General features: G+C 39.9%; 4 protein-coding genes and 1 long non-coding RNA gene across 5 annotated transcripts; 2 read left to right on the top strand and 3 right to left on the bottom strand.

Annotated features, from left to right (window-relative positions):
• Positions 1–336: 336 nt before the first annotated feature.
• LOC121719661 (histone H2B-like) lies at positions 337–744 on the top strand. Its single transcript, XM_042105463.1, has one exon. It carries the CDS (start codon positions 337–339, stop codon positions 709–711), a length of 375 nt encoding a protein of 124 aa, XP_041961397.1. The 3' UTR covers positions 712–744.
• A 64-nt stretch (positions 745–808) lies between these two features.
• LOC121719637 (histone H3) lies at positions 809–2,328 on the bottom strand. Its single transcript, XM_042105436.1, has one exon. The coding sequence runs from the start codon at positions 2,158–2,160 to the stop codon at positions 1,750–1,752; it is 411 nt and encodes a 136-aa protein (XP_041961370.1). The 5' UTR covers positions 2,161–2,328; the 3' UTR covers positions 809–1,749.
• Positions 2,329–2,959: 631 nt separating this feature from the next.
• Positions 2,960–3,472, bottom strand: LOC121719651 (histone H2A). The gene has a single exon (XM_042105452.1). The coding sequence runs from the start codon at positions 3,388–3,390 to the stop codon at positions 3,013–3,015; it is 378 nt and encodes a 125-aa protein (XP_041961386.1). The 5' UTR covers positions 3,391–3,472; the 3' UTR covers positions 2,960–3,012.
• Positions 3,473–4,552: 1,080 nt separating this feature from the next.
• Positions 4,553–5,403, top strand: LOC121719655 (histone H2B 1/2-like). The gene has a single exon (XM_042105457.1). The coding sequence runs from the start codon at positions 4,616–4,618 to the stop codon at positions 4,988–4,990; it is 375 nt and encodes a 124-aa protein (XP_041961391.1). The 5' UTR covers positions 4,553–4,615; the 3' UTR covers positions 4,991–5,403.
• A 3,852-nt stretch (positions 5,404–9,255) lies between these two features.
• Positions 9,256–11,835, bottom strand: LOC121719700. The gene is made up of 3 exons (XR_006034313.1): positions 11,630–11,835; positions 10,286–10,448; positions 9,256–9,632 (listed from the first exon to the last, which is right to left on the bottom strand). It is a non-coding gene; the product is annotated as an uncharacterized LOC121719700 (long non-coding RNA).
• Positions 11,836–12,730: the final 895 nt, after the last annotated feature.

The raw sequence follows: 12,730 nt of genomic DNA, 5'->3' as shown, positions 1-12,730 counted from the left end.
TATCATTTATAAATGGTGGAGCACGTGAAGGTGTTAGTGAAGCAGCTGTCCTCATCCATAAAAAACTGCACGCTTTTCGCATATTGTTAAATATCAACAATTGACGATGAAAAACACAAAACAAAGAACAAGGGGAGTGGGGGGTTGGGTATGTGTTTGTATCCGGTGGTGGGTTGACATTGCGGTCCACCCCTTTCGGGAATGATAGCCAATCACAGTCAAGAATTCCACTCAACACTGTTTCATTCGATGGGTGAAATACTGTTTGGTATTTGCATAGAGTACTATATATAGATCCAGGGAGGTATTTTTTTCAAGAGATATCTGTAGACAGTCATGCCTGAACCAGCGAAGTCCGCGCCCAAGAAGGGATCAAAGAAAGCCGTAACAAAGACGGCAGGAAAAGGAGGAAAGAAGCGCAGAAAGTCCAGGAGGGAGAGTTATGCCATCTACGTGTACAAGGTCCTGAAGCAGGTCCACCCCGACACCGGTATCTCCTCCAAGGCGATGGGTATCATGAACTCGTTCGTGAACGACATCTTCGAGCGCATCGGAGGAGAGGCTTCCCGCTTGGCTCACTACAACAAGAGGTCCACCATCACCTCCAGGGAGATCCAGACCGCAGTACGTCTGCTTCTGCCCGGTGAGCTGGCCAAACATGCCGTGTCGGAGGGAACCAAGGCCGTCACCAAGTACACCAGCTCTAAGTAAAGAACTTGATATTATGACCCAAAGGCTCTTTTAAGAGCCACCCATTTTTTCCGTAAAAAGCAAAAGTCTAGAATGTAAAGACTGCCAGCCAAAGAAATATGCTGGTGAGTTTATAGAAATGCACTACAAATGAATTATTCATAGGAATGATCTAATATCAGTAGTGAGTGATTTATAGCAAGTCTCACTCAACTATTTTACACTGGTTTAATATCGGTTCTGTTTATGGGAAAGACATGTTTCATCAGAGCGCTATTTGTGGAGTCAGTGTGAAACCATAATGTGAAATGCCAACCGATTTTGATTAAAGTTGGCCAGTTTGAAGGGTCCTAAAACTCAAGCCAAAACATTTTAAACAATCGTTTCTGGCGAAAAAAACTCAAAGGCCCCCGATTGCATCAAATGTTGACATCCCTCCTGCTGTCGGATTTATACACAGCAAAGTAACAATCCACGCTTATCAATGGTGTATCCAAGGTTAGTTTAAAACTGGAGTTACAAGGCGTAAGGTGTAACAGGTGTCAGTCCAGGACTGCACGTGTCGACTTGTCACATGCCCTTTAGCGAATACCCCAAAAATAGCAATATTTAGAGCTGAATATCTCTGCACATGAAAGGGCCATCTGTGGACTTGTATATCAAAAGAAAAATGCTAGGCCTTTTAATATTTCTGTCGCTGTAACCGCCTAAATAGTGTGATCCAGCCAGTGATTTCTACGATTGGTTGAAAAATAATGTTTAGGTCATTTATGGTAGACAAATGGAGATGTATCATGTCTCCTGAACAAATCCAAGCTAGATTTAACGTCCTGGGTGCAATATATCATTTACTTTTTTAAGGTGGACCCTTCAAACTGGCTGAGTTTCATCTAAATTGGTGATGTAGCTAGCATGCTATCAGCCACCCACCTGGACACTCTAAAAATCTCATAATTGTTTATCCTGAGTTTTACTGCCGCTTTGGTAGATTGAAAAATGCTTTCAAATGCGAATTAGGTGGCTCTTAAAAGAGCCTTTGGTGTAGCCGTCAGACTAAATTTAAGCACGCTCCCCACGGATACGACGAGCCAGCTGGATGTCCTTGGGCATGATGGTGACCCTCTTGGCGTGGATGGCGCACAGGTTAGTGTCCTCGAACAGACCGACCAGGTAAGCCTCGCTGGCTTCCTGAAGAGCCATGACAGCAGAGCTCTGGAAGCGCAGGTCGGTCTTGAAGTCCTGAGCGATTTCTCTGACCAGACGCTGGAAGGGCAGCTTGCGGATCAGCAGCTCGGTGGACTTCTGGTAACGACGGATCTCTCTCAGAGCCACAGTACCAGGCCTGTAACGGTGAGGCTTCTTCACGCCACCGGTAGCCGGGGCACTCTTGCGGGCAGCCTTGGTGGCGAGCTGCTTCCTTGGGGCTTTGCCACCAGTGGATTTGCGGGCTGTCTGCTTAGTTCTTGCCATTCTCTCTGAGTTCTCTCTGCTGTTTCTTCAGAATATGTTTGTTGTTGCAGAGACATGGCTTCTTATATATTCTAGACCTTAGTCTCCACCCAGTCAGAGCCACATAAGCACAGTGATTGGATGATGGTCACGAGCACGCACAAATACTATTGGCCAACCCACTCTATGTCCTTATGACGCCTGGAATTCGAACGCTATAAGCCAGCCCCCTTCCGTTACAGCGGGAAGCTCATTGTTCATTTTAACGACACACATTAATTACTATTATCATATAAACCCATTGTGCCATTGTGTATTTATTCCATGTCTGATCCTAAACCGTTAAATGACAAGGGGCGAAAAGCTACTAATTTCCTGTTCAACATTAAGTGTTCAGCTTAGAGACATGAACGTTAACATTACTTTGGACAATGTCTAAGGTTGGATGTTGGAACACTGATGAAAATGTTTACCTTGAACCAGTGCCATATGGCTGTTTCAAGGTAAACATTTTCATACTACCTTAAACGAATGTAGGCGTACGGTGGACTCTTATCTCTGTGATTCGTCAGATATCAGATCACTTCGAGACACATTCATAATCTGCAATCTATAATAGTCCGTTCTCTATAATAGTATGTGTGGCTGATCCGAAGCCTAATGTATAAATGTAGGTATTCTAGTAGAATAGAATTAAAACTAATTGAATACAACACATACAATTGAACACTTGAAGTTCCCCTTTGAGATCAATAAAGTATTTATATCCAGCTAATGTAAACAACGCAGTAGTAAAACAGGACTACAATGCTTTCTTAAGACATGTGGGTGGCTCTTAAAAGAACCGTTGTTTTGACCAGTCAGGTGTGTGGTTTACTTTGACTTTTCTGTCTTCTTGGGCAGCAGCACAGCCTGGATATTAGGCAACACACCACCCTGAGCGATGGTCACTCCACCGAGCAGCTTGTTCAACTCCTCGTCGTTGCGGACAGCCAACTGCAAATGGCGGGGAATGATACGGGTCTTCTTGTTATCACGGGCAGCGTTGCCGGCCAACTCAAGGATCTCAGCAGTCAGATACTCGAGCACAGCGGCCAAGTAGACCGGTGCACCAGCGCCGACACGCTGAGCATAGTTGCCTTTACGCAGCAGCCTGTGGACACGGCCAACGGGGAACTGGAGTCCAGCCCTGGAAGAACGAGTCTTTGCCTTAGCTCTGGCCTTGCCACCGGTCTTTCCTCGTCCACTCATATTTTAATCGTTTGCGATAAAGGTGAGAAACTACTCAAAAGCGTAATGATCGTCCATGGCTTAGACACTTTATAGAACATTGGCGAACGTTGTGACTCGTTGAAAGAACAATGTTGAGAGCCAATCACAGCTCAGTTTTTGATAATAAGTCACTCCCAACTAACTGGTGTGGACTAATGGACTAACTGGTGTGCAAATGTTAAAGATGATTCGAGAAATGCACCAAATAGATAGATAGATAGATAGATAGCTAGATAGCTAGATAGATACTTTATTGATCCCTAGGGGAAATTCAAGGTCTCAGCAGCAGCATACATACAACACAAACACATTCTTTAACAGCAGAAAGAGTAATTAAAGTATATAATATAAAAACACAACTAAGCAGTAAGGACAGTAGAAGATAAAGAATATGCTAAATATACTAAAATACAAATTATACTAACACTTAATACAATATATAAAAATATACTAAAATACAAATTACAAAAATACAAATTATACTAACACTTAATCTAAATCAATTCTAAAAACAGTATCCACATAGTGGTGATTAATTAATCAGAGGCGCTTGCAATGACTGAGGCAGGGACTGAGCTTGTGATTCTCTGTGCATAGTAAGGTATGGTAAGGTGCTCTGTGTGAATGAGTGTCATGGTGGTAGTGCAATGGTGATAGTGCAAATGAGTAAGTCAACAGTGCAACAATGCAGAAATAAAGTAAAGTAAAGTCTATATATTTAACTATTTAAGAAAATGTATAAGTGTGGCCACAGTTCGGCTGTGGCATGGAGGGGGGGGCGGGTTATGCATATGTGCTAATGTGCTAATATAGCACGCAAACAGTGATGCATAAAGACAGTGGTACAAGTGGCTAGTGGACAGACAGTACCAAACATGGAGGGGGTGAAGAGGCAGACAGACTATGCAGATGACTGAGAGAAAAAAACTGTAATTGAGATGATAAACTTATGATAGATTATTCAACACCAAAAAGTGCGAGAAAGAAACAAAGGGAACAGGGGACAAACGACAAAGAGGCGGGATCTTCTGGTCGACAAAGTGACCAATCCTGGTTTGCTTGTTAACATGTCGCACGCTGATTGGACCAACAGTAAAAACTGCAGAATCGTTGCCTATTTGCATACAGGTTTGTATATATAAAGGGACTGCTGATAACCGTGAGTAATTCTGTTAGCTGCGACATACAGACTACAGTATTTACAATGCCAGAGCCAGCGAAAACCGCGCCCAAGAAAGGATCCAAGAAAGCTGTTACCAAAACAGCAGGAAAAGGAGGAAAGAAGCGCAGAAAGACCAGGAAGGAGAGCTATGCCATCTACGTGTACAAGGTCCTGAAGCAGGTCCACCCCGACACCGGTATCTCCTCTAAGGCGATGGGCATCATGAACTCGTTCGTGAACGACATCTTCGAGCGCATCGGAGGAGAGGCTTCCCGCTTGGCTCACTACAACAAGAGGTCTACCATCACCTCCAGGGAGATCCAGACCGCAGTGCGTCTGCTTCTGCCCGGTGAGCTGGCCAAGCATGCCGTGTCGGAGGGAACCAAGGCCGTTACTAAGTACACCAGCTCCAAGTAATTTTTACTTGTGAACATAACCCAACGGCTCTTTTAAGAGCCACCCACAATACATTAAGAGCATCTCCATGATTATATTAATATTTAAATTCTTATTAGGTCTGTCAGTCTTTGCTCCTTGTACGTTGCGGCGAAACATGCTAAGCTAACTGGAGCAACAATGAGTTGCTAATTGCGTGAACATGCTAAAATGTCTATGTTGCCTGCATAGACTGTCTGTGGTGAGTACTTTTCGTCGTATTAGCTATGAACGTAAAGGATGTGGGCTCTGCCATTTATAGGCCTACATTACGTCTAATCTACCAGCCACTGGCTGAAGGCAAATGGTCAAATTCGCCACCACACCAGAGAGGGTTAAAGCGGAGCGAGAGGCGCAAACGTTCGACAATTTCCGTGTTCGATTATTGCAAGGGGGAGGGGGGAAAATCCCCCTTTATGCAGACCAGAGTAAACCCTCGCTGCACTAATGTCAATGGAGACTTGTGAAATTTTACCAATAAATTGGTCATTATATCTTTCTGGATTTGTTGAGGGTTTTTTGGAACATTTTGTCATAATCTGTAAGTGTTTGGGATCATGTCAAGCGTAAAAGTGTACATTTTTAGTGTTCGGATTTGTAATAAAATAACTTAATATCAGACCATGCTGCTGCCAGTTACTGTCCAGTTGTTAGCATGCTAGCTAGCCTCTTAGCTAAGGTAACATTTTAAACGGAGAAGTGTAATTTCTTTGAAATGACAACTAGCTGAATAACATTACTGACATTAGTTAAAGTGGATAGTTTATACTCAAGCGAATTTGGAACAGTATATTAAGTTTAAGCGAAGTCCTTCAACTACTAGTCACTTGTTAGCGCATATCTGTATTGCCATAGCTACTCCCATCCACTTGTATGGCGTTTTAAGCTAGCGTTAGCTAGCTAGCTAGCTCGGTACACATGACTAATTAAATTATTTATATAATGTCCTAAAGAATGATTCATTGGTATCATACATGATTATAGACAATGATATTGTGAACACAATTATGTTTATCTGTTCTTATTGCTTATTAAGAGAGAAAGTTTATTTAGTGACGTAAGGTGACACTCCCACTTATGCAGACCGGAACTGTCCCATTTTGCTCCCATAGTAACGAATTACGTTGCTCTATCTTGCTAGTAATCAAGGATCTTTGACCACACACTTAATAGTACACAAGTGATCCCGAAGCTAATCATCTGCTACCATTGCATTTTTTTTTAATTGTTTTTATTGGCTTGTGGTATCTTGATCTGACTTTGTAAAGCGAGCTTGAGTTTGAGAAAGGCATGGTGTAAATAAATTGTATTATTATGACCGCCGCTAGCGAAGCGGTCATATAATGATTGTCAAAGGTTTTTTTTTTTTTTTTTTTTCTTCCCTCCGTCATCTACTTCCTGAATGTTTGGTCAACGATACCCGGGACACCGAAACACCGGTGCACATGAAATTTGATGGGTATGTATACTAGACTTTTACGAAAAAGTTTTTCGTCCCCGGGGGCGCATCGTTGCAGTGAGACGTAATTTTGTTGGAAGTTAAAAGTGGGTTGGAAAAACAATGGACGCTTCCTTCAAGGACTGTAGTTTACCGCAGAGAACGTCTAATACATATCTGTCAACACTCCCGTTTTCCCCGGGTTTCTCCCGTATTTCAAGCTCATCTGCAGCACCCTCCCGTTTTGTTATTTTTCACGGAAAACTCCCGTAATTTGCATGGCCATCAAACTTCATTTTAAAATCATTGATCTATTCAGGTTGCCAGGTTGTGTATGAAATACACCCTACACATATTACTTAGTTTCAATTTCAACCGTTTTGTCATAGGCTAAAACCTGGCAACCCAAAACCCAAATTAGGAAGCGGGTGCCGACTGCGCAGCCTGAGTCTCGTCGTAAGCAAGTGGGCTAGTTGAAAGGCCTACTCCATAACTAGCTGTTGTGAAATTGTTGGGAATTTACTTGATTAACACATCACATAAACTGTTATTGAGTGTTGTTGATACACTGAACTTGTGCCCTCTGAACCAAATCTGACAGCAAGCAGCTTTGGAGTTTTGGAAGTAGACTGCAGGCAGGCAGCTGATACATAACTGGCATGCGTAAGGTAATGGTAAGGTAAACGCAACGACCGAAATGCAGTGTTGAAACACGTGTATGAAACGTATTAAATATGCAAACACAGATCTGGTATAAACACTGACTTGAGGAACCTTTTGAGGTTCTGGAGAACCTTTATGGATTTATTTATTTACTTAGGTTATTTATTTATTTACTTACACCTTTATTATTTATTTATTTACTTAGGTTATTTACTTACTTGCTAACTTGTAATATCATAAATAGGCCATAATGACATTGTTTCAAGAATTTATTATACAGCAAGTCAGAAAATACAACAACACAAAAAGTAAAGAAACGAATAGAAAAAATATATAGGCCTACTTACATTAGATAGATACATTCATACATAGATACATTAATAATAAATGACACTGATCAATATTTACACATGTTTACATTACATATTTTACAGGAGAATGTTGGACATTCTAATTACAGCTGATGAAAGCTTTTGATTTGCTCTGATCCCTGCCATGCACTGCAGAAATGACCGTGTCTTGTTTGCATCGTCGGCATATTTCACATTGAATAAAAAATAAACCCCCAACAGGGCCCCAATCCCTAGGCTAATGTCGTCTGGCTGTGAAATATTTACACCATCCATTTTTATTGCAACCTCACACTCCCCAAATGGATTTCCATGTATAAACAGCAGTGGGGTAGCAGTCCTGGAAACCTGAAAAACACAAAGGCAATAGCATCAATACTACAGTAGCAAAACACACTCTTGTTTTTAAAATTGTGTTGTAGCTTAAATGTTAGTCATCTTTTTGCTGTCAATTTGTGCTTTCCTTTCTTAGAACCAAGTGGATTTGCAACCTCAAGTTCATCCACGTAAAATCTGAATCTTTTGACTAGCATGACCATTTGACCATCAGAGAAGTCCCTAAGTTCATCTTCTTCAGTAGGGTCAATGTCTCTGTTTAGCATTGCCCAGACATCCTCATTTTCAGCCACTTTTTCTAAGACAGCAAGGAGTGGGATATACTGAAATGTTGCCATAGGGCTTGCGTCACCATCACCTCTCAAAACAATCTCCAATGGCCTGACCATTCCTAATTCACTGTAGCAGTACTGTTCCAGTTTCCATTCTGAATGTATGCCTCTAACACACTCTTCAAGCAAGTCTATTTGACTTAAAAATTCACTTAAATCATCATCATCATCAACATTGACGTTGATTCTCTGGAGGTGAAAGCGAATTGCTTCAGTGTAATCTGACAAAAATTAATCAAACATTGTAGCGAAATCCTCTATTATGCTACACTGTAAAAAATTTACCGTAAAATTTACAGTAACTTACTGGCAACAATTGGCCAGTAAGTTACTGTGAATTCGTTTTACAGTAAAGCTACTGTACTTCCATTTACAGTATTTTTTGTATTTACTGTAAAAAAAACTACTGTGAAATTTACAGTAACTTACTGGCCAATTGTTGCCAGTAAGTTACTGTGAATTCATTTTACAGTAAAGGTACTGTACTTCCATTTACAGTAACTTACTGGCCAACTGTGAATTCATTTTACAGTAAAGGTACTGTACTTCCATTTACAGTAACTTACTGGCCAATTGTTGCCAGTAAGTTACTGTAAATTCATTTTACAGTAAAGGTACTGTACTTCCATTTACAGTATAGTATGCATTTGCTGTAAAATACAACACAATTAAACACTGATTTTATTGTATTTACAGTATTGATTGTTTTACTGTAGAAGAAATATAAATTACATACTGTGATTTCAATTGTATTTACAGAATTTAAATACTGTATCACTAGCCATCTTTAATAGAATCAACCATATTCTAAAATATTTAAATTAACTGCAAAAAAGCAAGAAAATTGTTAACAGTTATTTATTTAACAATAGGAACAAGACAAGGTATGATATAATATGTAATAGTATATGCAATATTATGTGTATAATATAATAATACATGCACCTAATAATATAATTTAATACAACATACACCTAATACATACTCAATGTATTGGCCTATTATGTATATAATATATAGTATGTAATATTAATAATACATAAAATTAATAATAATAATAATACCTAATAATATAATATAATAATACATACACCTAATACATATAATATAATAATACATACAATTCTCAATGTATTGGCCTATTATAGGTATGATATAATAGTATATGTATATTATATTGAATAATATAGACTAATATAATAATACATAGTGTATAATATAATATATGTGTATAATATAATATATAATATATGTATAATATAATATGTGTATAATATAATATAATATAATGATATATAGGCCTAATACAGTTGTCAGTACAGTTCTCAACCTCAACAGTGGAACAGTGGGTTGGTGCTTAGATGGGTGGTCCTCACCAGGTACAACATAATAAAACATTGAACAGTAAAATATAACATTTAGAACATTCAAATAAAATAACAAATAGAAAATTTACATGAAACCTTATGAAACCTTGCATGCCCTGACCAGAATCAGTTGGAACCCTGAAATTAAAGAAGAAAACACATTAATAATTATATTGATTACAATTACTTTGTACTGCACCACATGTGATGAGGGTCTAAGATGGTGATGTCGGAGTTGTGTCAAAATACTTATACTATTATTATTATTATTAATAATACAAAGTATGATTATTTTTTTTATTATACCCATATATACTTATATTATCATTATTTTTATTACACACCTGCCAACCTTGAAGAATTTTTTTGGGTAGCACCTTGAGCCGAAAAAAATAAAATAAAAAAATCACGTCGGACTTCATGCATGCAGCCAAAAACGTGGCGATTTTCTAGGCTGATTTGACATGGAACTATATTGTCATTACAGCGTAATAATCAAGGAACACCATGGGCACAGCAGCACAATGATATCATGCAGCACCTGAAAACAGTCCCTACAGGCTAACTTCCAGCAACAAGGTTGAGCTGCAGCAGACGAATCGGTTAGTGACTGGATTATTACGCCTGAATGAGAGTATAGTTCCATGTCAAATCAGCCTAGAAAATCGCTACATTTGATTTTTCGTTGGTCTTGTTACACTTTCTAACTTGAGGAGAAAAGTTCTAAATAGGAAAATGCGTAGAGGTTGGCAGGTCTGTTATTATTATTAAAGCTATTATCAGAACCTCACCTTCATCTAGTCAAGCAAGTAGAACTCTGTGAAATCCCTAATAAATGAGAGGACACTGGGGTTCATGTATGTAGTTTTCCTCTTCACCACCCTCCCAGTCATCTTGCTGATCTGCTCCTTGGCAGTGCACTTGGATGAGTCAGGATTGATCCTGACTAAAAACCTATGAACAGTATAGGAGTGGGACAATATGTAAATGTTAATGCATAACTGTAAGAGTAATGAGCAAAGTAGAATCATACATGAAGGCCAGCTGACAGGCATTTCACATCACAACAGGAGTTAGACAAGGCTGTACTGTTTACTTTCTCCATACTATTCCGCTAAGCGGTCAACTGGATCATGCGGCAAGCCACTGACAATAGGTGCCCAATGGACCCTGTTTACACAACTGGACGACCTAGACTTTGCAGATGATATCACATTACTATCCCAAAACCACCAACAAATGCAAGAGAAATTGAGAGAGGCAGACCAGAATGCACCTCAGACAGGTCTCCACATTAGCACACAGAAGACCAAAAGTGCTCAAGGGTAACATCACACTCAAGACCAAACTACAGCTATTCAATTCAAGCATGAGAAAAAACATACTGCTCTACAGATCTGAGATGTGGAAAACAACAAGGAACCTCCTGAACAAGCTACATGTCTTCACCAACCACTGCTTCAAACATATTTTTAACATCAGATGGCCTGAAAAATGGATTGGGCACATATTGCATAAATCAAACTCTGGAACTCCCTCCCCCAACCTCTTCTTTTCTTCAAAACACATCAAAACCTTTTTGTTTAATGATCACTTCTCCTCCACACCCAACACAGCTCTATAGCTCTCTTGTGTTTCCGACTCAAGTGTGAGGCTAATGATGAGCGGACACGAAAATGTTTTACACAGTTAACATAAGGGCATGATACTTTTGTGCCATCTTTAATGTGCCTATGGAGATGTTCACGTAAGCTTGAAAAATCTGACACAAAACTACAGCCATTAACATTGCAAGCTCCATCAACTCCATTGATTTGCCTTACACGTCTAGAGCTAGCTCTCTTGTGAAAACGGTACATGTGGCTTTGAACGGCGCTACGTGTCACAAAAGTGGCAAAGCATTCTGCTACACCACATGGAAATCTATAGTTAGCTAAATGTCTATGTAAATTCACATGCCGGACAAATATAGAAATGGAAGCGGTGGTGAAGCTGCAGTGTTTGCATGAGTAATTCATTGTAGTAATTCATGTATACTCCTAAGTAGCTGGATACCTGTGGCTCAGGCACACCACAGCCTGACAGAGGTGGCACAGAAAACTTGTTTTGCTCGTAGTAATGGTAAAGGTACTCACATTATTTTCTGGAAGTCCACAGATGATCCGCGAGTCCAGAGGGCAAAGGTGGGGGGGGGGGGGGGGGGATCTTCTCCCGCCTAGAAGCTAGCTAGCTATAAGCTAACGTTACCTCCCGCTTAGCAACGGTTGTGGAGAGCTTAGGAGCTACCTCGTTTTCCCTCTCAAGTCAAGTAAAGTCAACTCAAGTCAAGTCAAGGCAAAAAGTGAGGCAAAGACGGGGGAAAACACAGGATAAAGCCTTGAGTAAATAAACCTAAATACTTCTGACAATTTACGGAGCTTTTCTGTCAACTACTCACTACGGAGTCAGAATTCCAAGTGATGGTTTCGCGGTTTTTCCCAAAGATTCCAGAGCTTTTCTGCGGTTTGCGATGACGTGACTAGTTCTACACACAAAAACAGAGCCTTATAAGGCTCTGAAAAAAACATATTTTTGCCAAGACGAGATTAAAGTCGACATATTGAACTCGACATTTCGAGAATAATGTTGAAATATCATGTCGACTTTAATCTCGACGTGTCGACATTAAACTCAACATTTTGAGAATAACGTTGACATTTCATCTTGATATCCATCATAACTAGTTTGGAGAGAGAACGACTGGTTAAGGGTAGCAACTGAGACGATTGAAAAATGAGGACGAATGAAACATTCCAGTTTCCTTCGAGTGCAATGATAGACAGACATCATTTGGACAAACATAGAATATATTAAAACCGCCCATGTCGCAGTATTGCGACAAGCGTCATTAATGAATAAAACCAGTCTATGAAACAGACGATAGACGCGAGTACAGTGTAAAATCTCATTTGTACTCTTGACCACTAGTTGGCAGACACCCAGAGCTTCGATTCAAGCTCAACCTTTTTTTCCCCAAAGTTTTCAGGAAGCACCAGAGAATGCGAAAAACACGCGAGAAACACACGAAGAAGACGTGCATTTCCTCCATAACGCGGAAGCGATGCGGGCCATAGTTTTGCACAAATTGAAGCAGAAATACACCAAATGTTGAAAAAAAAATTCACGAGTGATGAAGTCTTGGATCTGTTATTCACCTATTCTGATTCTGAAGGAGAATATCTGCCTTTTGGAGAATA

Source organism: Alosa sapidissima, chromosome 9 (genome assembly GCF_018492685.1).
Source record: "Alosa sapidissima isolate fAloSap1 chromosome 9, fAloSap1.pri, whole genome shotgun sequence".
Taxonomy (NCBI): Eukaryota; Metazoa; Chordata; class Actinopteri; order Clupeiformes; family Clupeidae; genus Alosa; species Alosa sapidissima.
Note: the sequence above shows the minus strand (reverse complement) of the source record. Positions and strands in the feature narration are given on the sequence as shown.

Bases quoted from the DNA above. Each gene is read 5' to 3' on its own strand.
- LOC121719661 (XM_042105463.1), top strand. From the start codon at position 337: ATGCCTGAACCAGCGAAGTCCGCGCCCAAGAAGGGATCAAAGAAAGCC.
- LOC121719637 (XM_042105436.1), bottom strand. From the start codon at position 2,160: ATGGCAAGAACTAAGCAGACAGCCCGCAAATCCACTGGTGGCAAAGCC.
- LOC121719651 (XM_042105452.1), bottom strand. From the start codon at position 3,390: ATGAGTGGACGAGGAAAGACCGGTGGCAAGGCCAGAGCTAAGGCAAAG.
- LOC121719655 (XM_042105457.1), top strand. From the start codon at position 4,616: ATGCCAGAGCCAGCGAAAACCGCGCCCAAGAAAGGATCCAAGAAAGCT.